This window comes from Manis javanica, chromosome 7 (genome assembly GCF_040802235.1).
Source record: "Manis javanica isolate MJ-LG chromosome 7, MJ_LKY, whole genome shotgun sequence".
NCBI lineage: Eukaryota > Metazoa > Chordata > Mammalia > Pholidota > Manidae > Manis > Manis javanica.
The window spans coordinates 16,355,322-16,379,750 of record NC_133162.1 but is presented as its reverse complement, the minus strand read 5'-3'; the positions used below and the strand labels follow the sequence as shown (position 1 = coordinate 16,379,750).

Here is a 24,429-nt window from a genome sequence, read left to right as displayed (position 1 = left end):
AGAAAACCAGGGAGTAATTCCCCTGCAGGTAAGTCAAAAGGAGTGGAGGAAAAGGGGATAATATCACTATATCACCTAATATGTGTGAAGCCCTTTAGACTTTTTTAACTCAAATAATCACATGAATCACCTGATACAGAAATGCCCAAGATGGCATTTTCTGAATCTGTCTGTGTTTACCCAATGTACCCATCCATCTAGAAGGAGATAAACCAACTGGGGTAGAGGGATAATGAGACAAAACTTTAAACAAAAGGACCTCATGCTAGGATTGCGGAAGAGATGCCTCCCTTCATCCTTTCCCTGTCCCCATCCCCTGACAGTTTCTCTTTTCTTCTCTCCCTCGTTTGTACTAAAAATGCTGCTTCTTTTCTCAGGAATCCCACGGCCTCCACACCCTCCAGATATATCACCGTATTACCCGCTATCGCCCGGCACCGTTGGGCAGATCCCCCATCCGCTAGGATGGTTAGTACCACAGTAAGGAGTTCCATTTTTTAATTTCCTTTTTGTTTCTTATGTGGGCATGCTTATGATTTATTCTGTGCATTTATGTGTGGGATTAGGGAGACAGGGTTGGTGAGGGAGGGTGGTGGGGCAGTGTGGGATGACTTGCTGAGATGCCCTGTGGGAAAACAGGCGAGTCAGTGCCCACTCACATGAATTAGGAAGGACAAAGTTGATTGATATGTAGCATTCTGAACCCATGGTCCCCAAAGGCTCTGGGTTCCTGTCTATAAACAAAGTTTGCCTTATGATGCTTTGGAAATTGCAGCAGGTTCTGAAGGTTTCTATCCAGTGTAGCTGAGCAGGGCTCTTCTCTGCTGGTGGCAGCCCAAACTGGAGTCCTGACTTGGATTGAGGCAGCAGGGGACTGGGGACAGGCACAGCCTAATTTTGAAATCAAGGGGCGAGGGGTGGGGCTTATTCTTTCACAGAACTACAGCCCCCAGTACATCCTGACCCTCACTCCCAAGGTTGACAGTCACACTGGAAAGTTTGGTCTATTGAGAAGCTCCATGTTCTTCAGCCTGCCTCTCTCCGAGATTCTTTGCATGTTGAGGGCGTCACGTGCTTATGAGGGCTGAGGTGGGGCAGCTGCAATCCCCGCTCCAGCACGTGGGCCCTTCCTGCGGGTCAGCCCTAGTTCTTCGCTGCCCAGATTGTCAAACTGCCTTTTATGATTTGCCTTCTATCACCTAGTCTTACTTGTATAGTATAGTATTTACATCCATTATTCTTCCTTAGACAACCTTTAGAAAGTGTGTATTAAAGTCAGAGTTGAAAGGCCTTTGATGCATAAGCATACATGTTTGTGTAAGTGTGTATATGCATGTACAGTGTTTTGTGATTTGTGTATTTCCCCACGGTGATCAATGATCTCTCTTCTTAAAGAAACACAGGACAATTTGTTGAATCTTAACAGGAATACATCCTGGTAAAACCCTCAAGTTTGAATCTTGGGGAAGATTTTTTTTCATAGCCTTAAAAAGGATACAATTTTGGAGCATTTCACTCCCTGGCCCTACCCTTCTGTCTCCGGTTGAACAGATTCTACACTCTTTTTAAAAAAGCAGCTTGTATTGTGTAGTAGCGAAACAAAGTACTAACCCTGAGTGCACTTTCTGTTTATTTTTTTCTCCTTCATTTTGTTGGGAGGGTAGACATGGCTGTGAGCTTGTATCCCATTTCTTCTTCAGTAGATCTGCCATTCCTGGAATAGTTCTCAGGCATCACTTGCCCTGTTCAGCTGATGGAGAGACATTTGAAGGCTAGATAAAAAGGAATAGCCAACTCAGACAACCGTCTGTCAGAAAAAGTTGTGTGTCTTTCATGAGGATGCTATTTTGCATGTTGCTGTATTTTTTAATTATTGTAATGAGGTGTGATTGTCTATTGGTTACCCACAATTCTTCTTGGGGACGCTCCCCCCCGGTAACTCTTGTCAACACTTGTTAATTTGACAAAAGGCTACAAATTAAGCTCTGTTAATTTAATGTTTTCTCACCGAGATCTAAATACCGAAAGAGGCCCAAAGCGCAACTGAAGTCCTTTGATTCACTGTACTTTATTTTGGTATAAATTTACATTCATTATTGTTTTCCTTTGGATGTGTAGCCCTCAATTAGTGTGATGGCTCCATTAAAGCAAGCGAGACTTCGCCTTTAATTATTACAACAAAACACCTAGTTTCAGCTCGGGGAGAGGGTCTCTATTGACATAAGCAGAGGTTATAAAATTTAATTAGCCATTCCTATCAGATTTATGGCATTCAAATTGTTCTGTGTTTCTTCCCTTTGATCCTTCCTGTACAATCCCCAAGATTTGTGTTCTGATCAAATGAGAATAAAGCTGACTGTGCAGAGAGAACTTTTCCTTTTTCTTCCTTTTCTTTTCCCCCCACCTCCACCCGTGTGGGCAGTCTCTCACTTTGTATCCCCCTCTCTGCAGGCAAGGCCAGCCCGTGTACCCGATCACGACAGGAGGATTCCGTCACCCCTACCCCACAGCTCTGACTGTCAATGCTTCCATGTCCAGGTGAGTTCCAAGAACTGGTGCCTTCAACCAAGGCCATGGGTGACTTCTCAGAAAACTCACTAAGTTGCTACCGGGCCATCCAGGGACTGCTATAGACTGTTATAGGTCTTTTCAAAGCTCAGACTCCTGAGCGTCAACAAAAAAGGACACCCACTTCCCTGACGCTCTTCCCCCAAACACACCCTTCTTTACAGGGGCACTGTCCAAAAGGGAAATAGAGTGAGCCACATAGAGAATTTTAAATCTTCTCGTAGCCACAGTTTTAAAAAGTTAAAAAAAAAAAAACAGGTGAAATTATTTTTAATGATGTATTTTATTCAACCTAATGCAGCCAAAGTGTTATTTCAATGTGTTATCACTGTAAAGCAACTATTAGTGAGATTTTACATTCATTTTTGTACTTAGATTTTGAAATCGGATGTATATTTCACACTTGACAGCACATCTTCATTTGGACTGGCCACATTTCAAGTATCCGGTAGCCACATGTGACTGGCGGCTACCGCAATGGCCTGGGCAGCTCTAAATCTTTGAAAGTTGAAAATAAATTATGTGTATGTATATATTCATAAATCTTTAAGCTTATAGACCCCCCCACCCCCACATATGTATATTCTGAGATCTTTCTAGTCACCATATTCTTCTTTTCTTCCCTCTAATGAATTCTGGTTAATTTTTCAGTGAGTGCTAGTTTATTTACAAACTGGTTGGCAGCAGTATGTTTAAGTAGTCACTAATTGCTCCTAATGATAGTTTTATTTTCTGTTCATCTGATTTTCAGTCAAGTTAATTAAATCGGTGGAGGTTTAGACTTTCCTGATGGGCTGCAACAGCTAATCCATTTTTATGATGGCACCTAATTAAGTTAGTATGCATTAATGACAAGGATGCTGTCCCCCAGCCTCTGCCCCCAATCTCTCTAGCCAGCAGGGGTACGCAAACACAGAGGAAGGATTGAAAAGACGGGCCAAGACGCCTCTTTTCCTACTTCCCAAATAGTGGTTTTGGTGGAGAAAAGAGTGTAGGAATCACATTCACTATGGAATGGAAAACGAACTGTAGCATTTCTAACATTTGTAATTATGGCCTGGATATCATGTAATTTTAAAGATCCATTGCCCACGAGCAAAAGATCACCTCAATTTCAAAATCCACACCAGTTGTTGGTCAGGTGGGAAAATGCTTGTGTGTTCTCCAGAGAGAAGAGGAAGGATATGTATATTCATTAAATAATGTCATCACAGCCTGGCAAAGCATGGGAACGAATAAGAAGTCTCCCAGGACGAGAGCCGCTTCTGCACAGCTTTATGATCCAGGCTCAACCCCCTTCCAAACCAGCACTTATGTAACTAACACACCTGACTGGTTTTTGTTTTTGTTTCTTCAGTGTTTCTAGAGGTTAAAAGTGGTGAAGTAATCTTTGGATAGGGATCGGGGTTAAGCTTATCAATTGAATTATCATTAGGTGCTTAGTCGATGACTTAGAGCAGGGCAAGGGGTGGAGGAAAGGAAGGGAACAGTGGGAGGAAAGGTTAGGGGCTCAAGGTGTGGGGGTTGTGGGGAGTAGGCGGCCGATTCCCCCAGGTAGGCCTTATGAAAGGTAGCTAGTTAAAAAGCATATACAGCAAATTAAATACATTATTGTGGTAATGGGGCGACAGAAGTATAGGTCTATTATACTTATGGCAGTTATAGGAAATGTAGGCAGCTTGCCCTGTTCCAGAACACCCTTTGATATTCATTCTATTCAGCAGCGGGGCCAGGACTTCTCAGAATTAAGTGATGGGTCATTATACTTTAAACACCATGGAGAAGCCTAGATTGGCAATTAAACAGCTCTTGCTGACACTCACTTGTGCCACCCTGTGACCCCCTTTAGATTGAGATGTTGGAGCTCCGGGCCCTCAGCCTGCTAAATTGGTGCAAGCCTCTTCTCCTGACGAGAGCAGGCTCTGAAATCTGCCGGCTTCAAAGGGAGAGAGATCATGTATAAACCATAATGTGGGTGCACCGTGGCTTACAAAAAATAAGGCAGGAAGAGATGAAATGTTACAAGTGCAAGGGGGAAAATGAGAGAATAATGACAAACCTAATGCAACTCAAAGCAGGATTGTTGCACAGGAAAATGCATCCTACTGCTTGTGCATAAAATCAAGGCAGGCAGATGACATCCAGTTAACAGAAACGTGTCAACAGTGAAGTAAAGTGAGAGTGAGTCAGATAGAAGCCCCTGAGACAGCCAGAAACAAAAATTAGTTGTCCTTAACAAGTTAAGGTTCATCATTATATTCTGGCTTGGAGCCATAAAAGCAGATGGGGGTGTATAATGAGCTGCTTAGAATTTTTAGGTGTTTATTGCATTTCATGAAATGGTGGTCCGCAGAAAGGAATTTCTTAAGCAAAGGTATGCATATAGCCACCAGACCCCCCCACCCACTCCGTTCCCCCAACACACACACACACAGTCTCTCTCCGGTGTACATTTTCCAAACATATGAATATGTGTGTAGGTGTGTAAACTTGGAAATACTCATACTTTGTGGCTCCCCTGAAAAATTTTCCCCACCCCAACATGAACTCAGACTGGTGTGTCCCTGGGGTATTTAGTGTATGCGTGTGTGTACACATGCATATATGCACTGTTTTTATCTTTCCCTCTCTCTTTCATACACTGTACATATACTCTCATTCAGCAGGAAGGGAATACATGTATTTGAGGAATGTTAAGCCTTTAAAATTCACAGTAAAAGCTGCCACTGCTTCACCCAAGGGCTTCTGAGAACACATGTTAACTTAGGTTTCCTCTGAGGCCTTGGAGCAGTGGAAAGGAACAGGGTGTAACTTGGGAGCCCAAATGCCTCCAAAGAGTTTGCTTTTCGTTTTCTGGGCGGGGGGACTGGGGACAAGGGGGGAGGTTGTTAGTTTTCTTTCTTTCATTCTCTCTCAGTTTTTCTTTGTTTTATTTTTTTGATAACCCTAAAGGACTCATATGATTCATATTAAAAAATCATGTCTTTGATACTGGCTTAAATCTGTGAAGGCTTAAAACTGGCTTAAATTAGGAGAGGGTCTCATTGGGGTAGAATTTCTGAGTCATATTTGCTGTGATTCTGGGTCCCTTTCAAAAATATGCATTATTCAGCAGTATTTTCTCTGTGGATCTAGGCAGATTCAGTTACTACTTTAAGTTTTCATCGTTTTTCAAATTAACATTTGCTACATTATTTTGGTCAGATGGAAACTGTTTTCATCTATCCACATGTGAAAAGAACCTTGTAAATAAATACAGGATCTTCTTGAAATAACCATATGATATAAGCCCTCGTTAGCACGTCCAGTTCCCACCAGAATTGGGTGGGAATTCCGAAAGAGCAGGTCCTTATTCCCTGGACAGTGTGCAAGACTGTTTTGGTGTGGATTTATTAAGAAAGCATCAGTTGCATGGTCCAGGTCCCTTTCTACAACTGAACAGTGCCTCCATCTGCTCACGTGTCACTTTGCTGGGTTGGAACCCGAAGGTGACTATTCTGTTTTGGGGTTCTGTCCTCTGTACCCCTCAGCCTATGTTTTGGCCTGATTAGGAAGGGTGGGCCTTCTAACCCATTACAAATCATAGTGACTTCAAGCGTATCAGAAAATGTGAAACCTGTTTATCCGATCCAGTTGTCAATTTGCAGATGGGCCGAGAGCATATTAAAATTAGCTCTTTGTGTCCTGGCTAGTTTGCATAGTTGGGAAATTACCAGTTGAGGGTCTAAATGGTGTTTCAAAGAACTTAAAATGAGAGAAGAAAATACAAACTTACCTTTATTTATAATTTTGACAATCATTTAGAAGGCCTTTTAATGCATAGGTAGTATAATAAGTTAAAGTAATTTAGGAATCCTAGCATTTTAGAGCTGAAAAGGGCATACAAATCAGAACTCAAAGCTTCATCTGTGTGTGCATAAAATACTGCCTTTTTTTTTCATCTCCCCATAAGAGGGTACAAAGTTACTTAAAATGTCCATAACTTATGATGAGAACCTGATAGGAAATGTTTGGATTTTCCCCATCTTTCTGCCTCACTCTCTGATTCCTGTCAACATGATGGGACACGGCAACCAAAGAAAAATAAAAATTTTATTGCACTCACTCAACACAATGAGGCTTAATGAGGCATGTACTGCATTGTCAAAAATGTGTGTATATTTCAACTGCATGAATATTTGATTTAGCTTTCAATATGCAACAAAGATCTCACCTTTCATTCTAAAGCTGATTAGGACTTAAGAAATTGTCTTCTTAATAATGCCTCAAAAAAACAAGTGGACGTGTGATTTTCAGCAGGTAGTCCAAGCCTGCTTTTCCACCCAAGTACATCAGTTGAATTTGCCTTCTGCTAAAGATACTAGAAATCATAATGTCTCACGTCAGTAGCAATCATGAAGGAGAAGATTGGCTTTAATAACATTATGAGAATCATTATGTTTAATTTATCACTAATTAATGCTGACAGGCGTCATATGCCTTGGGTGGCTTTCATGTGAGCGTTATGTGCTTTTTTTTTTTTAATTGTGTGTACACATCCCTCCCCATTCATTCATTTTGATTCTGACGATTTACACAGCTTTCTGTCTTCCAGGTTCCCTCCCCACATGGTCCCACCACATCATACTCTACACACGACTGGCATTCCCCACCCGGCCATAGTCACCCCAACAGTCAAACAGGAATCCTCCCAGAGTGACGTCGGCTCACTGCATAGCTCGTAAGTGGCGCCCTTTTTGATAGCTTTCCCTTCCCCGCTGCGTTTAGCCCACCGCGACTACTGGGTGGTGGCTCTGCCCAAGGTTGGCCACAGTGAGTATGACTCTGGCAGACACCCAGCTTGTGTGGGCTCTGGACTCTCAAATGAGGGAGGCAGAGTTTCAGGGGTGGTGTCAACCACAGGGCAGAGCAGAACAGTTTTTTGTGTACTTGGATGGAGTGGGATTTGCAACCACTTCCCTGTCACTAATCCTGTCATGGAACGTTTGGAGCTCTGTCCTGCCAGCACGTGAGATGCCAGCCAAGGTGGCAGTGGCCATGATGTGCTTTCCCCTCTGGCTTGGGAGAACTGTGGATCTGTGAAACTTGAGGAGGTGATTACAAAAATCTCTCTCCTCCCCAGGCTGTTTTTGCCCCATTTTCCAGGGCAGAGCAGACCGAAAATGGAAGCAAGCTTCTCATTCAAAAGTGCTCAGTTTGGGTGTTGAGGAGGCAAGGAGGCCGGTGGCCTCTCTGGTGAAGGAAGCTGGACCTTGTGATTGTTTATTTGGTTGTGTCTTTCTGTCTTGTCTCCATCCAGAAAGCATCAGGACTCCAAAAAGGAAGAAGAGAAGAAGAAGCCCCACATAAAGAAACCTCTGAACGCATTCATGTTGTATATGAAGGAGATGAGAGCAAAGGTCGTCGCTGAGTGCACGTTGAAAGAGAGTGCGGCCATCAACCAGATCCTGGGGCGAAGGGTAGGTGACTCCCTCCCTGACGTCATGGGGGAGAAGGTCCCCCTCCCCATTTGTGTGGAAAATCCTTTTCCTTCAGCTGTATTCTGACTCCTTCAGTGGCGTTTGTGGAGTCAGGACCAGTGACTCTACATTGGGATGACTTTTGGAAGAGCCACAGCCACCATCCCTCACACCCCCAGGGAGAGGGCAAATGAAAGGAGGACATAGATGACAAGTCACGTTTGTCTGGGCCACTCCTGTTAGTGCCAGGACCCTGCAGATTGTCAGTTTCTGCAGAGATACCATTCCTGTCAGAAGCATTATTCATCTTGCTGCGGTGTAGTTTGTGACTTTTTGCATGTCTCTTTCCCCTGTGTCTCCCCTAGTGGCATGCACTGTCCAGAGAGGAGCAAGCAAAATACTACGAGCTGGCCCGGAAAGAGCGACAGCTTCACATGCAGCTGTACCCTGGCTGGTCTGCACGGGATAACTATGTAGGTAGCTCGCTTTTCTCAGGACTAGTCTTTGGAGATGTGTTGGACATCCATCTGGACACAGGGAATGCTACCTGCCAATCTGCATCAACCCTTAGGACCACCCAGTCTGCCTCTCCTGGGACCATTAGCATCCTGCCCAAATACCGGACTGGAGAGTCGAGTCTTGGCCCCCACTGTGGCTCCATCAGCATGAGGATGGTTCTTCGAGGAGGCGGGAGGCGGCTGGTGTCTCAGCATTCTAGCTTGGGACACTTGGTGTTGATTTGGGGCTGTCCACATCTTCGTCTTTGAGGAAACATGGCTCTAGGATACTCCTAATGGGGATTATATGTTTCTCAGCAGTGGTCCATGGGTGGTCCTCCAGGGCAGACCAGTGGGCAGGGGTAGAGGGAGAGAGCTGAATTCTTCATAGGTCTTCCAGAAGAGCCTTCACCCTTAAGAGGGAAAAACAAAACAGTTGTCTTATGCCATGGTGCAGTAGAGTTAGAAACCGAGTTCATATTGCAGGGGGCATGATGGGAATATCCCTGAAAGTAGCCAGTGGAAGTCATCCTTCAGCAGGGAAGGTGAAATGACTGGGGGCCCAGCAAGGGTAAGGAGAGTGGTATGTGCTCTGGCATGCGTATCCCTGGGCTCTGTGTTGGTTGCAGAACTTGCCTCATTTCCTTTCCTGGGTTTTATAAAACACTGCAGGATTGTTGGATTTACTACTCGCTGTGGTCATGACACCCACTATCGCTCTCCTCCCATGAACTGGCTCTCTTCTGGCGACCCCTGTCATCTCTCACTGTTGTTTCTCCTTCTGCACTGAGCCCGGTAGCTCAAGTTCTGGGTTCATTCTCCCCTCTAGATGGAAGAAATGTCTCTTATTTTGCACAGTGCTTTCTTATGTGGCTTTGGTTTTCTGAAGTGATTTTTACCAGCCAGTCTTTGGAGTAAAAACAAAACTTGTCTTAATGCCAGCATCAGGCTTCTCCTTCCTTTTCTTGTCAGCAGCAGGGAGCCATGGATGACTCTTTGGCTGCCGGTTCTCTCTCTCTCTTTTTTTTAAATATTTTTATTTCCACTTATGTAATCAATTTAGGGTTGTTGTTGTTATTATTATTATTATTATTATTATTATTATTTTGTTATTTGCTTGGCAGACTGGCCAAGTTTGTATTTTTTTTTATTTTGGTATCATTAATCTACAATTACATGAAGGACATTATGTTTACTAGGCTCCCCCCTTCACCAAGTCCCCCCCACATGCCCATTCACAGTCATTGTCCATCAACATAGTAAGATGCTGTAAAATCACTACTTGTCTTCTCTGTGTTGCACAGCCCTCCCCGTGCCCCCCCAAAACATTATACATGCTAATCATAATGCCCCCTTTCTTTTTTCCCACCCTTATCCCTTCCTTCCCACCCATCCTCCCCAGTACCTTTCCCTTTAGTAACTGTTAGTCCATTCTTGGGTTCTGTGCTTCTGCTTCTGTTTTGTTCCTTCAGTTTTCTTTTGTTCTTATACTCCACATATGAGTGAAATCATTTGGTACTTGTCTTTCTCCGCCTGGCTTATTTCACTGAGCATAATACCCTCTAGCTCCATCCATGTTGTTGCGAATGGTAGGATCTGTTTTTTTCTTATGGCTGCATAATATTCCATTGTGTATATGTACCACCTCTTCTTTATCCATTCATCTACTGATGGGCACTTGGGTTGCTTCCATTTCTTGGCTATTGTAAATAGTGCTGCAATAAACATAGGGGTGCATCTGTCTTTTTCAAACTGGAGTGCTGCATTCTTGGGGTAAATTCCTAGAAGTGGAATTCCTGGGTCAAATGGTATTTCTATTTTGAACATTTTGAGGAACCTCCATACTGCTTTCCACAATGGTTGAACTAATTTACATTCCCATCAGCAGTGTAGGAGGGTTCCCCTTTCTCCACAACCTCGCCAACATTTGTTGTTGTTTGTCTTTTGGATGGTAGCCATCCTTACTGGTGTGAGATGATATCTCATTGTGGTTTTAATTTGCATTTCTCTGATGACAAGTGATGTGGAGCATCTTTTCATGTGTCTGTTGGCCATCTGCATTTCTTCTTTAGAGAACTGTCTATTCAGCTCCTCTGCCCATTTTTTAATTGGATTGCCAGTTCTCTCTTTTACCTGGTTCTCCCACAGACACCAGCTGTGGTGAATGTGGGTTGAGATCCTGTGTCTGTGGGTTTATTGAGATCCATTCAGTTACTGCTGATTGTGCACAAGATACTGTGGGCATTCAGAGTTAAATCAGACATATTTACTGTCAGAACTTGGTCCTCAGGAAGTCACAGACATGTGAATATGTGGGTCCAGAGTGAAGGCTGATTTCTGCTTGCCCTGGCCAGCTGTTTCAGTTGCCCTCTTTCCATTCCCCTCCCTTTAAACACACTGTTGCTGGTCTGCTCTGCCCGTGTGTGGATGAGGGAGAATGGAGGACAGAGCCTGTTGGCTTACCTCCCATGTCATCTCTGTCCCCGCCATCTCCCTTGGGGCGCAGCACCCTTGGCCGGCGGCACGAGATTGCGTTCCTCCTAGGAGTTGAAACAGGAATTAGCGCAAGTGCCTCTCAAGGTGCATTTGCTCTGGTCAGTCCTCGTCACTCACAGATGCTCACGCATGAGGCATTTACTGCTTGGGACCTTTCCATCTGTCCTCAGCATGTGTACAGTAGGCAAGCCTTTCTTCTGGAGCTAAAAGGAAGAGGATGAGAAAGTGAATGCCCTCCCACAGGCTTGCTGCTCACCTGCCCCTGACCTCGAGGTGGAGATTGCCAGCAGCAGGCATGCTCTGCGGCCTCCACACATATAGCCGTCTCATTTCAGGAGAGCTGCTCACCTGGTTTCAGGTCAGAAGCTCTTAGAGTTCATTTCCAGCTTCTACTTGCTACCAACCCAATTCTTTGAGGAATCTAAAGTGGTACCACAGATAGAAATTCTGCTACTGTATAGATATCATATCCCCAGTAGACACTTTGGGTCATGGTAAGGCCTTCATGTACAGCTGTGTAGGGTGTGCACTGCACAACTCTCAAGTGTGTCATGTACAGGTTGGCTGTGTGCATGGTGCCCCTGGAGTTCTGCAGGTTGCACACTCCACAAGGTACAAGGCTGACTTTGTGATAGTTTCAAAAGATCAGTTGACTCCTGGAAATCAGACATGTATTGTCCAAGGTTTCTTGTGAAGCCCTACTAGGTTTTAGAAGGTCTATGAAGCACTAGAAATGACTTTAGCTCAGATTTACATTCAGGAGAGGTTTGGTAAAATGGAATTCCAAGTTCAGAGGTAGATCCGGGTTGGAGCTGTAGGAGCTTTATCTCCTGTAAGGTACCCTGAGGTTCCCATCATGATGGGTCTTTACACACGGGTGTGAACACATATGCTCTCCCCTCCCTTCCTCCCTTCCTTCTTTTCTCTCTCCTGTGCCCCAGGAAATAGTCTAGCCTGTGGAGTAGGGATCAGAGTTAAAGCTTTGTTATTGTGATGGAAACTCGTATTTTTTCTTTCTTTTAACTGACTTGATAGAAGAGTTGTATAAACTACTTTGGTCGCATGAAGCCCGTAAGAGTCCGCTGGAACCAGTTTTCTTTGCTAATAACTGCATGCCCCTTTCATGTTCCTACTTTCCAGCCAAGTGGCAGAAAGAAGCCTTTTTATCGCTACCTTGGCAAAATAGAATTTAGTTAAACAGTCCCATTTTGGTTGTTGGCCTTGGTACGTTCTGGAGCACAGAGAAAACATTTTGGGCCCATAGTGATATCTAACCCCTGGGATTGTATTAGGATAGTATTTCTTTTCTGGCTTTCCTGGATTAGGTAATGGAGATCAATCCTAGGCCATTTGCTCATCTTGAGATTTTTTTCCTCACAACCATTTTAGGCCTTTTCTTTTTTTTGTAACATCTAAAGAGATAATTGGGTGGCCGCCTCCCTTGAGACACATCCCCATCTTCATTAAATAGTGTTTATTGAGTTTCTTCATGTCCTCTTCCAATTCAGACACAGTTCCTGTCCTCTAGAACCTTTAGTCTAAATGATCATTTCCTTAGTCATGAACCTCTCATTATATATCCCAGACTGACAGCTCCCAGGGGTAGGAACTGCCTTTCAGAATGCACTGCAAGGGATTGGACACAGGTGGACACTCAATTAAACTAAAGATGACTGGGAAGCCTGGGTGTATGGATGCTGTCGCCGCCTGAAGCTGAACCTTTTCTGTGCCCTGCTGAAGTTTTCCTCCAGATCCTCAATAAACAGAAACTAGGCCCTCTTCCTGCTCCAAGGTGGCCCACTGGCACTTTGCTCCTCTCACAGGGGACCACAGACATGACATGGGCTCCTGACGCTTATGAGAAGACACATGACCCCCTTTCTTCTTTTTTAAAATTTTCTATTAAGGAAATATAAAATGTTTCAAATGGAAACACTGAACTGAAGGCCAAGACTCATTTCCCAAGTGGTACAAGCCAGGATCTGAGAGCAAAGAGGGAGTTTCTGTGAAACGGGCTCTCAGCTCTTGATGGAGCTAAAACTGGCATCTCCACCTGGAGGTTCTCCTTACAGGGCCGGATGGATCTCAGCTTTTCTACCTGCCACTGTCCTTTTCTTCTCTGGAGTTGACGTCAGCGTACTGTGAGAACCTTTAGGCAAAGGCAGTATTTAGGCATTCTGAAGCCAAGTGTAAGACCATTCCTTTTGTTTGTGACATTTCGTATAGACCAGGCGCTAGAGGTGAGGGAGGACTAGTTTCAGATCTGGAAGGAGGCCATCGCCTCTGCAGAATTCCTCCCTGTTCCCATTCCACACCCATAGCCACAAGCAGGCTGTCGGGATGTCAGGGAGGATCAGGGTGGAGAATGTGAATGAATCCATGAAATTCATCACCTGTGATCCATGAAAAACCTTCCTCAGAGGGTAAAGGTGTTAAAACATAGGTAGCACAAACTAGGCCACCTCTTTCCATCCTGGCCTTACCATTGGCTATCTGTGTGATCTCAGGGAAGTCATGTCACCTCTCTGTGCCTCAGTTTCCTTATCTGTAAAATTGGAATGGCAGTAACACCTGTTGTACAGGACTGTGAGAATGAGTCAATATGCACAGCACACTTAGAATCATGCTTGGCATGTAGTATGTGCTCAATAAATGTTAGCTATTACTATTAGGAAGATTATAATCATTCTGTAGGAGGGGAATGGAGAGAATGTCCCCTCTTTGATGGGTGACCACTCAACAGTTGTAAAAGTTGCTCAGATGATTGCTGGTTTGATTCTGCCTACGCCCCCACCCCTCCCATCTTTTAAAACCAAGGCCCATGCTAAGTAATGTCTCTACTAGTGCTTTTGTTTGCTGATTTAGAGCAAGGACCTTTTGGCCTTAATAAGGAAGAGATTAGCATGGGGCAAGGAGTAAGTCCCTACAGGCATCTCTACATTCATTTGTCCCTTGGCTGTGGGCTCTTCAGCCTCTTCCAACCTGTCTCTCTACACCTCCTTGAATCTTCCTTATCTAATCCTTTTTCTGTTTATGGAATTAGATGTCCTGGGTCAGGTTTGAGGATGGATATATGTGTGTGGACAGGAGGTGTCTCCTTTACCACTTGTTGTCTGTCCCCTTCTCCTGTGTCACCGGGTTGGGTGCATGGCCCTCCAGCTGGAGCACAGCCGGAAGTTATTAGATTAAATGGCAGAGGGCCTGGAAAACACTGACGGAGCCGGGGTATGAATGGGGACGGCAGTCCGCTCCCCAGCCTCCCACTGTCTCCTTTCCAGGTGAGCCCAGACATTTCCCGAAATCATTCCTGTGTTTCATCTGTTCATATAGGGGAAGAAGAAGAAGAGGAAAAGGGACAAGCAGCCTGGAGAGACCAATGGTAAGTTAGAATAATGAGGATGGAGGAAGGAGCGGTACTCTGAGGACCACTCTTTTATGTTAGGTTTCTGTCTGGGGAAGGCAGGAGAAATTCAAGGCCAGGACATTGTGGGGGAACCCCTCTTAGCCAGCCTCTTTGTTTATGCATTTTATTAATTGCTTTATGACTGCCCTTTTAAAGCTAGTAGCATTCATTGTTGCATGAAAAGCACATTGTAATTCTAGTGGAATGTCTTTTTAAAAAACTGCAGATCCTGTAATGGAGGGCGGTAGGCATGCCTATGCGGGGATTTATGCAGTCTGCTTATTTTGTATGTGTCTGAGTAGGAATGAGGAGGGGCCTGGGGGAGAGGAAAGGTGTGTGTGTGTGTGTGTTTGATATTAACTGGGCTGTTCCTGAATGTTCTGATGCATGCCTTTACAGTGGTAAATTGCGCCCAATTTAAATTAAGGAGGTTTGTCATTCTCTAGAAGAAATTAGAAATACTGCATAGGCAATCTCAGAGGTCCCTTGGAGAAGGCCAGGCTTTTACAAAAAACAACAAAAAATTTTGAAGGCTTTGTATAATTTGTTCTTTTTTTTCAGAACACAGCGAATGTTTCCTAAATCCTTGCCTTTCACTTCCTCCGATTACAGGTGCTAATGTCATTTTGAGTCATTAAAATAGTTGATGAACTGTTTTTTAATTTTCCTTGCCATTATAGTTTTATTAGCATTAAACACGTATGACATTTGAACATTCTTTAAAATGACCATCTACATGGTTTTGTATGTTTTGGTAGATTTTTTTTTCAGTTGCTTTGTTGTTTTTTTAATTTAACTTTTGCTTTGTTTATTTATTTTTCCCATAACAGTTGTTTAAGCCGTGATGACAGTAATTTAGAGTTGAACTAACTGTGCAAATTGAATATGCAGTATTTCTTTAAAAGAGACTGGTTAAAAAAAAGAAAACAATATGGAAGGAATTCAGTAATAAACCTCCTTAATCTAATGGCATTTTTTTCATTGCTCCCACTAAGTTTTCTCACGCAAGCATGCATCCGCAGTATAATTATTTTTTCCTTTGCTTTTTTTTATTTTAGTTTTTTTCTTCCTTTTGCTTTTCTGCTCATAATTTGCCAATCCCCCAGCATTTTACTGACTGTACCTGCTTAAATGCTATGAGCTCCTAACTAACTCTTAATAGCTCATTCACACAGCCTGTTCACCTTCATCTGTTCCTCTCTTAATATTAATGAAAATAGATTAAAAAAAGAAAAGATGAACATTTCCAAAAGCTGCAATATCCCAGTACCACAACCCTTTTCTTTCTTTATTTCTTCCTGTTTTGTTTCATTTTATTCTGTTTTTATTTGTAGTTTTTTTCCCTTTTTTTAAACTGTTGTACTCTGAGAAGAAAAAAGCATGTTACCAACTTAATACCCTCCTTCGCTTTATTTTCTTCTTTAAGAAAAAACAAATTGAGAGAAAGGAAAAAAAAGGAAAGCAGGACAAAGAGGAAAAATACAATTTGAAAGTTAGTTCTTCGATATCTAACTTCCCTTTATCAGCTGAAACTGAATCTGAGACAGTCCTTAAAGAAGGGATACTGCAGCTTTATTTGCAACAGCTAATTGCACAAGTTGAATAAGAATGTGATTTTTACCTTTTTTTTTTTTTTTAAGTTAAAGAAAGTTAAAAAATCGAAAGTCAATATTTTGTAATTAGTAACCAGGTCATTGATTTTATTCCCTTTTTTATTTTTATTTTTTTCTTATTTGTATCTTTCTCTCCCCCCCTTCTCTCCCCCTCCCTCACTCCTCTCTCTCTCTCTCTCTCTCTCTCTCTCTCTCTCTCTCTCTCTTTCTTTCCCATGTCCTCCTCCTGTGCTCGCTTCTCTCTTGAACTCATTCAGACCTGAGCGCTCCTAAGAAATGCCGAGCGCGCTTTGGCCTTGATCAACAGAATAACTGGTGCGGCCCTTGCAGGTGTGTATAGATTTCCCAGATTCGCTGTGCTGGTTTGCAGCTGGTCTATTCGGTCCTTGCCCCCCTTCTCTGGCCTGTTGCTTTGTAACTCTGTGTGTGGATCTTAGGAGACACGAGGGCGCGGGACACTGCTCTGTGAGGGATGTGCTCGTTCTCCCTGCTGCTGCTAGCCAAAATGCCACTGTAAAACAGCATCATTTGTGCCTCCTCGGGTCAGCGACAGCAAACCCCAGCGTGCCCCCTCCCAGGGAACGTTGCCTGCCAGCCCCCTTCCTCATGACAGCCCAGGATGGGGCTCAGTGACATCCATCGTAATCCTGGCCTAGGTAGAGGCAAACAACGTCACCTTTTCCCCTCCTCTTCTCTCTCTATTTTTATTTATTTTTCCTTGTTGTTTTTTGGTTTCTGGTTGTTTTTTTTGTGTGTGTGTTTTATTGTTTTATTTTTTTTCCTTTTGACTCATAGAAGTCCTTCCTTTCATGTCCTTGTGAGGGAAGACAATCCAATAGAACCGAGGTGATAGAGAAGAAAAATCAGCTGTAGCTGAGATTTCACATCCAACTGAGCGTGACCCACCATTGTGTTGTATTTTTTGTGTTTACCTTATGCTAACAGATGCAAATACTCCAAAGAAGTGTCGGGCACTGTTCGGGCTTGACCGACAGACTTTATGGTGCAAACCGTGCAGGTATATTACCACTGCGAGGCCTTTGGGAAAATCAAAGCATTCTGTCCTTCTGGTACCTTAGTGGGTCAACATATTTTGACCTCATTCCCATCTACTTCCCCACTGGCATCGATGACTAATGATCCTCATTCTTCAAAATTTCCTTGCTAATTTATACCGTGTCCTCTTCCCACTTCCTCTTTCTCTCCGCCCTGCACCCCCCTCCATTCTTCTAAATAACACAGCCATATCCCTGGTGGTAGGCCTGAGACCACAACCTTAACGGACCAGGATGGGCATTTACCCTTCTGCTTTGAAAGCCAGCATCCTGGAACTGACCCAGTCTGTGGCATGTAAGCTGAGCATAGAGAGCCACCGTTTCCAAAGGTTTGAATGAGCTAAAACTTGGCAGCAGTAGTATTCCCGTGCACTCGGAGTCAAGACACTTGGAGAAGTGCTCTGGGGCAGGCTTTTTTTGGTTTTGTTTTCTTTTGTTTCTTTTCTGTTTAAAAACCACATGTCTCTGTACAGAGGAGCTTGGTTAGCTGACATTGTTTTACAGTGCTGAAAAGAAGCGTGGCATTGAACGGCATGCACCAGCTAAAGGGCTACAAGCAGTGAGTCATGCAGTCACATATTGCAGCATTGCTAGCCTGCAAAATGATAAACACATATATGTATTTAGGGAGAGGAAGAACATGATTGGTTCACCATGAATCAAAAGAGTCCAAATTAAACATCCATGTTCCATCTGCAGGTTTCTGTCCAACTTGTAATTTCAGGGAAGGTGTAGGCACTCCTTCTTGGTGGAGGGATACCAACTAGTTCTTATCTCGTTTCCTTTCTTTTAATGACCACCTTTGGTTAAATTTGTTGTTTCTTTGTTCTGATACAAGCAGTCTTTGAATTTGGAATATTGTGATGGTAGGTATCTCAACTCCCTGAACACACTCCCCTGTTTGTAGTGCCTCCTTTGTCACGTGTCCCTCTCCTCCATGCCTTTGCCATGTGTTCCATGTCTAGACGTTAGCTCAGACGTCCATCCCATTATGTGCATGCCCACAAGTCTCCTGTGTCTCTTACCCCTCCCCTGGTGCCCTAATGAGATTGGTGAAGTGCCTCACATTGCCTAAACATTTAGGGGAAAGAGGGTCCGAGAGTCTTTGTTGAGAAGGAACTCTGAAAACCACCCTTTACCCACTGAGTGAGGATTTGGGGCTTTGAGTGAATGCCTGACAGGAGACGGATTCTCCTATCATTCTGTGAGATGGCAGGACAGTGTTCACAGACGTGATGGGCGTCCTTGCCACACAGTCCCAGTCTTCTCTGGGTACCAGGAGAGAGTTTTGTGATGGAGGGGATAACTGATATTAGGTATATAATTAGCTCCAGCCAGGGAAGACAGGAACTCCGCTTGCCCTATCTTAGGCAGTGAATTTGTGGTAGGATTTCATTTGTGCTTAGTGGGAAGATAACTAGCTGCAGAATCCTGTTCTGAGACTCCCTGCCATGGTGAAAGATTAGCTGATCACTGGGTTCGCTCCCAAGAGAGGGTTTCTCATGATGCATAGAAATGTATGGCTGGTACCATCGTGCACACTTCTCACTGTGCCTTGGTGCCTGGTTTGTGCATTTAATTTGTGGAGGAGTGAGTGGTGGTTTCTGAACCCCTTTTTTGCTTTCGAAGCACTTGCTGTGAGTTGGCCTTTGCGTCTTCTCCCTGAGAGTCGTCGTTGCTAACACGGGCTGGGATAGACATCCCCTTTGCAGACCCAGCCCGCACCTTGCTTAAAGCCGGAGTGTGCAGTCTTCCTCAGAGACCAGAAGCTGCATTATATTTTTATAGAAAAGTCCCCAAACCCCCAAAACGTTCAATGCACATTTGAAAGCACAGCTTTGAGGGGCAGTGGTGCTCGCTCATCATTCCTCCATGTCCTTCCTGCCTTTGCACCGTTAGAATTTTCCTGGGGGCCATTTTTCTAACGTTGGAGATGCTTTATCCCTTCCTAAAAGCTCTAGCCAGCACTTCTCTAATCGTCTAAGGGTGTAATTCCAGAGCAGGATCAGAAGGACCCCTAATTTCCTTTCGGAAGAAATCCCTAAGAAGCTAAAAGTGGGCTTTTCAGAGGCCCCTGGGTGGGAGATAGAGAGAGCCCAGGTGGGGGGTGGGTAAAAGCGGGTGGGTTTTGTCCCTTCTTCCCTCAACTTTTCCTCTTAACGTTGCTAGACTCTAGCTTGAGGCTAAATTAGTAGGACGAAATGCGCTTTAAAAAAGGAAAATCAGTAGCAAAACGAGGTATTTTCTGGCCCATCAGAAATGCGCGTGTGCGTTCCAGCTGCCTTTCACTCAGCCATCCGTTAGAAGGAGCATCACTGTCATTCGTGGTCTTCACGTCCCGTGTTCAGAACGCCCACTCATCCCCCTCTCCCCCGACGTGGAGCCCTCCGTGTCACATGGAGGGTGGGAGGGGTGAGGGGAGCACCAGAAATGCTCTCAGCCAATCAAGCCTCCTCGCTTACTACACAGGGTTTCTAATTTTATTTGACATTTGAGGACATTTTAACAAGATTCTGTTTTGAGCCCACCAAGTTGCCTTTCCCATCTTTTCACTCTGCCCTAATATAGCATGGAATGCTGCTCGATGCCGCTCCCTCGTTTCCCGTTGTTTTTTTCCTCTCTCCCTGTCCTCTCCTCTATCTCATTTGTCGCTGTGTTTTCTGTTTTGCTTTTACCCTCCCCTCTCCCATCCCCACCTCCTTCCTTCTTCCATTTTTAAAATGCATGGACATCTTAGTTTTTTGAGCATGTTTTGATCTGCAGGCCAAGGTGGTTTTAAACTCTGAGAGGCTTAATTATTTGTCTTGGTTTCTGGGATGGGAGCAGAACCCAGAGTCTATTTCAGTCTATCCCAGAGGCGAAAAAGAAACCTTGCCAAACTGAAGGTGAGGGGGGCTGCCCTCGCTCCCTTAGAATTCCTTCCGAGCCGTAGCGCGTATGGGCAGACCCCGGGGCCGCTGGCTCAGTGGGAATCGGCCTCTGGGAGGCAGGGAAGACCAAGCATGTTCCTCCTGCTCCTCTCTGCCTCTCCTCCCTCCTGCCACCTTGCTGCACCCACACCCCACACACTGAGGAGCGTGATCAGACAGCTCTCAGGCACAGACCCAAGGCGGAACTCATTACCCCCCTTCCTTTCAAAGGGCAGTGGCATCTGACAGTTGGTTCAGCCAGGCAGCATCTTAGCTGTTTTCCAGCGACGGAAAGCTGGCCGGCGCTTACACACTTGTTAGATGGAGTGTTACCAGCCACAGTTCTAACTATATTCTAGGGCTCCTTACATCAGCACATTCCTGTGTCTGCATTATTTTTATAGCCTGAGTGGGGTTGATCCCCAGGATCACCTTTCTTAACAAATACTACATCATTGGACTGAGATTAATAGTAGGAGAAGCTTTGAGGTCACATGCTCAATTTCTTGAATTGATTTCCCCAACCTTTGATGATAAGCAAGAGAGGCTCTAAAATTCACATTTCTATATCTTACATAAAAAGGAAATATAGGGGGGAGATTATGGTTTTGGTGCAAGGCAAAATTAGTCTTTCTGGTTTAAACACTAATCAGGATAACCCAAACCCCAGTAAGTCCATGCTGTGAGTCCCTGGCACTTCTTCTCTGTCGTCACTTCCTTGTGACATGCTGCACCCTACATTTACTGGCCTTGGCATATTGACAAGGGCCAGGTGCCCCTCCATCCTGTCCTCACCGTCTCCTTCCAGCCTTCTCACTATGGGGTGGGGGAGGGGAAGACCCCAAATCTTATTAAAAAAAAGAAAAAATCAAGTTTGATTTATAATTTAATCCACAACCTGCAGGCCATACAACCAGTTATTCTTGTTCCTTTGGATCATTTTCTGTTTTCTTATTCTTCCCCCTGCCCCACCTTTGTTTATCCTCTTCTACCTGTTTTTGGTGGTTTTTTTTGTTTATTTTTATTTATTTTTTGTTTTTGTTTTTATTTTATTTTACTTTTTGTTTTCCCCTCCTCTCACCTGACTCTGACCTCTCTTGATTTGGTGTGGTTCTTAACAGACGAGCCCGAGAGCTCTCTGGGCGCGTCGGCAGCCTCGTGGTGGTGGTGGTGGTGGTGGTGACAGTGGTGGTGTGTTCAAACCTTTAAGCCTCTTGCTAGTGCTGCCTTCAGCTCTGGGGGCTCAACAGTCAGCATTTTGAGAGTTTCACATTGATATGAGGCGCCTGGGGACGGAGCTCTCTTTCTTTACACACACACACACACACACACACACGCACACACACTATTGGGGGTGGGTGGCAGCTGTGGGAAATGGGGTTGGGGGTGCGGGGGTGGGAGGGCATATGATGGGAAGCAAGGGAATGTCTAAGCCAAAAGAGATATAATAAGCTTCTCCGTCCACCTCAATTTGGATGCAGCCTCTTTCTGGCAAATTGATGCCACAGTCTGCAGGTGGCACGCCTCAGTCTGCTCTCTTATATTTGGGGGCAGGGGGTGGGGTCATAGGTATATAATGGGACCAGGGAGCAGGAAGGTAGGCAGTTGTGTTCCTGAATATTTTGCTTGCCCAACCAGGTGCAGATGGGGACAGTAGTTAAGCGAGCTGGCACCTTGGCATCACTGTAGCTGCCCTCTGGCCACTGGGCGTGCCTTCTCCGTGGGGCATCCGCCAGCTGGCTTGGACTTGGCTCTGAGCATTAGTTAACACTCTCCCTTGGCATCTTTGCCCTTTACTTACAGATAACTCTCTCCCCCCACCTGTTTCTAGGAGAAAAAAAAAGTGCGTTCGCTACATACAAGGTGAAGGCAGCTGCCTCAGTCCACCCTCTTCAGATGGAAGCTTACTAGACTCGCCTCCTCCCTCCCCCAACCTGCTAGGCTCCCCCGCCCGAGACGCCAAGTCACAGACTGAGCAGACCCAGCCTCTCTCGCTGTCCCTGAAGCCCGACCCCCTGGCCCACCTGCCCATGATGCCTCCGCCGCCCGCGCTCCTGCTCGCGGAGGCCGCCCACGGCAAGGGCCCTGCGCTCTGTCCCAACGGGGCCCTGGACCTGCCTCCCTCCACGCTGCAGCCGCCCGTCCTGCCCTCCTCACCCATTGCGCAGCCGTCGACATCTTCCTTACATTCCCACAGCTCTCTGGCCGGGACCCAGCCCCAGCCGCTGTCCCTCGTAACCAAGTCTTTAGAATAGCTTTAGCCTCGTCAGCCCTGGTTGGTTTGTGGAGTGTTTACTTTGGCGTTTTTTCTTGACCCTCCCTCCCTCGGAACGGCTTTGTTTTGTACTCCTTTAATTTTGTGCCACGTGGCTACATTAGTTGATGTTTATCGAGTTCATTGGTCAATATTTGACCCATTCTTATTTCAATTTCTCCTTTTAAAATATGTAGATGAGAGAAGAACCTCATGATTCTACCAAAATTTTTATCAACAGCTGTTTAAAGTCTTTGTAGCGTTTAAAATATATATATATATACATAACTGTTATGTAGTTCGGATAGCTTAGTTTTAAAAGACTGATTAAAAAACAAAAAGGAAAAAAAAAAGAAGCAATTTTGAAGCAGCCCTCCAGAAGGAGTTGGTTCTGTATTATTTGTATTAAATACGAGCTTGCGAACCAATCATTTTACATCTGGTTTTTAAACCAATAAGGGCACGAGGAATGCAGTGCCATTACTTTTTTTCTGTGCGAAACAACTTTTCTTGTGATGTTACTTGTTATTGTTTAAATGTACAGAAACAAAGGGTTAAATGTGTTAATATACCTTGTTCCATGGTGTTGTTCTTTTGGGGGGAGGGGGATGCTACCCAACAATTAATGGAATCACAACGCTGTTGGACCAGTAGTATTTATTGCTTTAGAGATTGCTTGTCGAACCTGTATGTTGTCCCTTTTAAGATATGTTTTCCTTTTTTCTTGAAACTGTATAAAGTTTTTTTCCCCTTAGCATAAGCATCTTATATATAACAACTCATTTTTACAAGGTTTTTAAGTTTATATATAAAATGTGTGTATATATTTTTTGTTTCCCCTTTTGACTTTTTTTTTTTTTTTTTTTTTTTTTTGCCATATGAAACCCAGATGCCACCAAATGGACATTGATAGTTGCATTAAAGGATCAGTAGCATTAACAAAAGTTGCTTTAAAAGCCATTATGTAAAACAAGACTTGAAAATTAGTAGGGAATTGTACTGATGCTGTATGAGCAACAGTGGGAAACCTCCTGTTTCCCTTTTGAACTCACAGTCAAATGCCCTGCACCCTTAGGACACAGACTGTGCAAAACTTTATGTGCCAAAATTCTCAGTGACTTTAGCTTTCTCCCTCTTTTTGATGCTGTAATTTTTGTTCATCATGTTTTGCTGTGATGTTACATAGGTAGATTTGTATGTAGTTTTAATGTCACCTATAACAAGATGTGTTTGGTAGCAGATTGTCCAGAAAGCATTTTAAATGAAGAGGTATAAACCCTTAAGGGCCAAAATTCTGTATATTAGATTACTCTTAAAGGAAAAACCAGCTGCCGCTTTTATGTATGCGTATTACATACAAGTAGGTAGCAGACTTTAAAAATAAAAAAACCTAGGCATGTTGATGTTGCAAAATGCTGTATAAAGCTGAAACCTGTTCATTCAGTGCCATTGTAGTTGACATGAAGCGATTGTAAAACTGTCTCCAATTTTTCTCTGGTTTATTAAAATGCTAACGATAACATTTTTTTGTGAATACTTTGAATGTTTCCTAACAGTTGTGATGTTACTGTCCCGTTTTATGCTCTTATTCCAATTTCATTTTTAATGGTTTGGAAGCCATTTTTGTAATGAATAAATGTTCATGCTGTACAGTATCTGTAGCATGCCGTTCTGGATTAATAAAAGCAACTTAGTATGTGCAGATAAAGGCTGGTCACTTGTTTCTGTGATTTGGATTTTATCTCTGGGGAAACAATCTGCCTTCACCAAGAGAAACTGGAATTTGAGACTACATGGTTGGTATGGGTGGTAGGTGGTGACTTGAATACCAAAAAGAGGTGTTGAACTCTTAAGGGGTTGATATCCCCCCACCAGTTCTTCATGCCCATTTACCATACCTTGTGTACCTGCTTTAGTTCATTTCTGAAAGCAAAGCATAGATACAGAGCAAATGTCACTTATGGTGGCGGTAAACTCACTGTGGTAGATCCTAGATGTCCCCCTCTCATTATCAAGCAGAAAGGATTTAATTCAGGTTAATGAGGCTTATTAGTTCACCAGGAGTGAATTTAAGAAACCACATCATTTACCATGAAAGAATCATTATGTGAAAGCACCCCAGCTTCTTTCTAAGAATTGCAGGCAGAGAGAGATGCCAGAGTGTTGGACTGCAGC

At 44.1% G+C, this 24,429-nt stretch overlaps 1 protein-coding gene across 50 annotated transcripts in view; it reads left to right on the top strand.

Annotated features, from left to right (window-relative positions):
• The window catches only part of TCF7L2 (transcription factor 7 like 2), a 189,516-nt gene extending 165,554 nt beyond the window's left edge, over positions 1 to 23,962 (top strand). For 8 of the 50 annotated variants that reach the window (XM_037011272.2, XM_037011263.2, XM_037011265.2 and 5 more), the window contains 9 exons: positions 378 to 480; positions 2,452 to 2,538; positions 7,148 to 7,288; positions 7,868 to 8,027; positions 8,393 to 8,500; positions 14,351 to 14,399; positions 14,985 to 15,035; positions 16,294 to 16,366; positions 21,832 to 23,962. In XM_037011272.2, coding sequence (XP_036867167.1) covers positions 378 to 480; positions 2,452 to 2,538; positions 7,148 to 7,288; positions 7,868 to 8,027; positions 8,393 to 8,500; positions 14,351 to 14,399; positions 14,985 to 15,035; positions 16,294 to 16,366; positions 21,832 to 22,255 — 1,196 coding nt within the window. In that variant the 3' untranslated portion in view covers positions 22,256 to 23,962. Of the gene's footprint in view, positions 1 to 377; positions 481 to 2,451; positions 2,539 to 7,147; positions 7,289 to 7,867; positions 8,028 to 8,392; positions 8,501 to 14,350; positions 14,404 to 14,984; positions 15,036 to 16,293; positions 16,367 to 16,981; positions 17,056 to 21,831 lie in introns of those variants that run through there. The other 42 variants (XM_037011274.2, XM_037011268.2, XM_073240397.1 and 39 more) reach the window with 20 other exon arrangements.
• Positions 23,963 to 24,429: the final 467 nt, after the last annotated feature.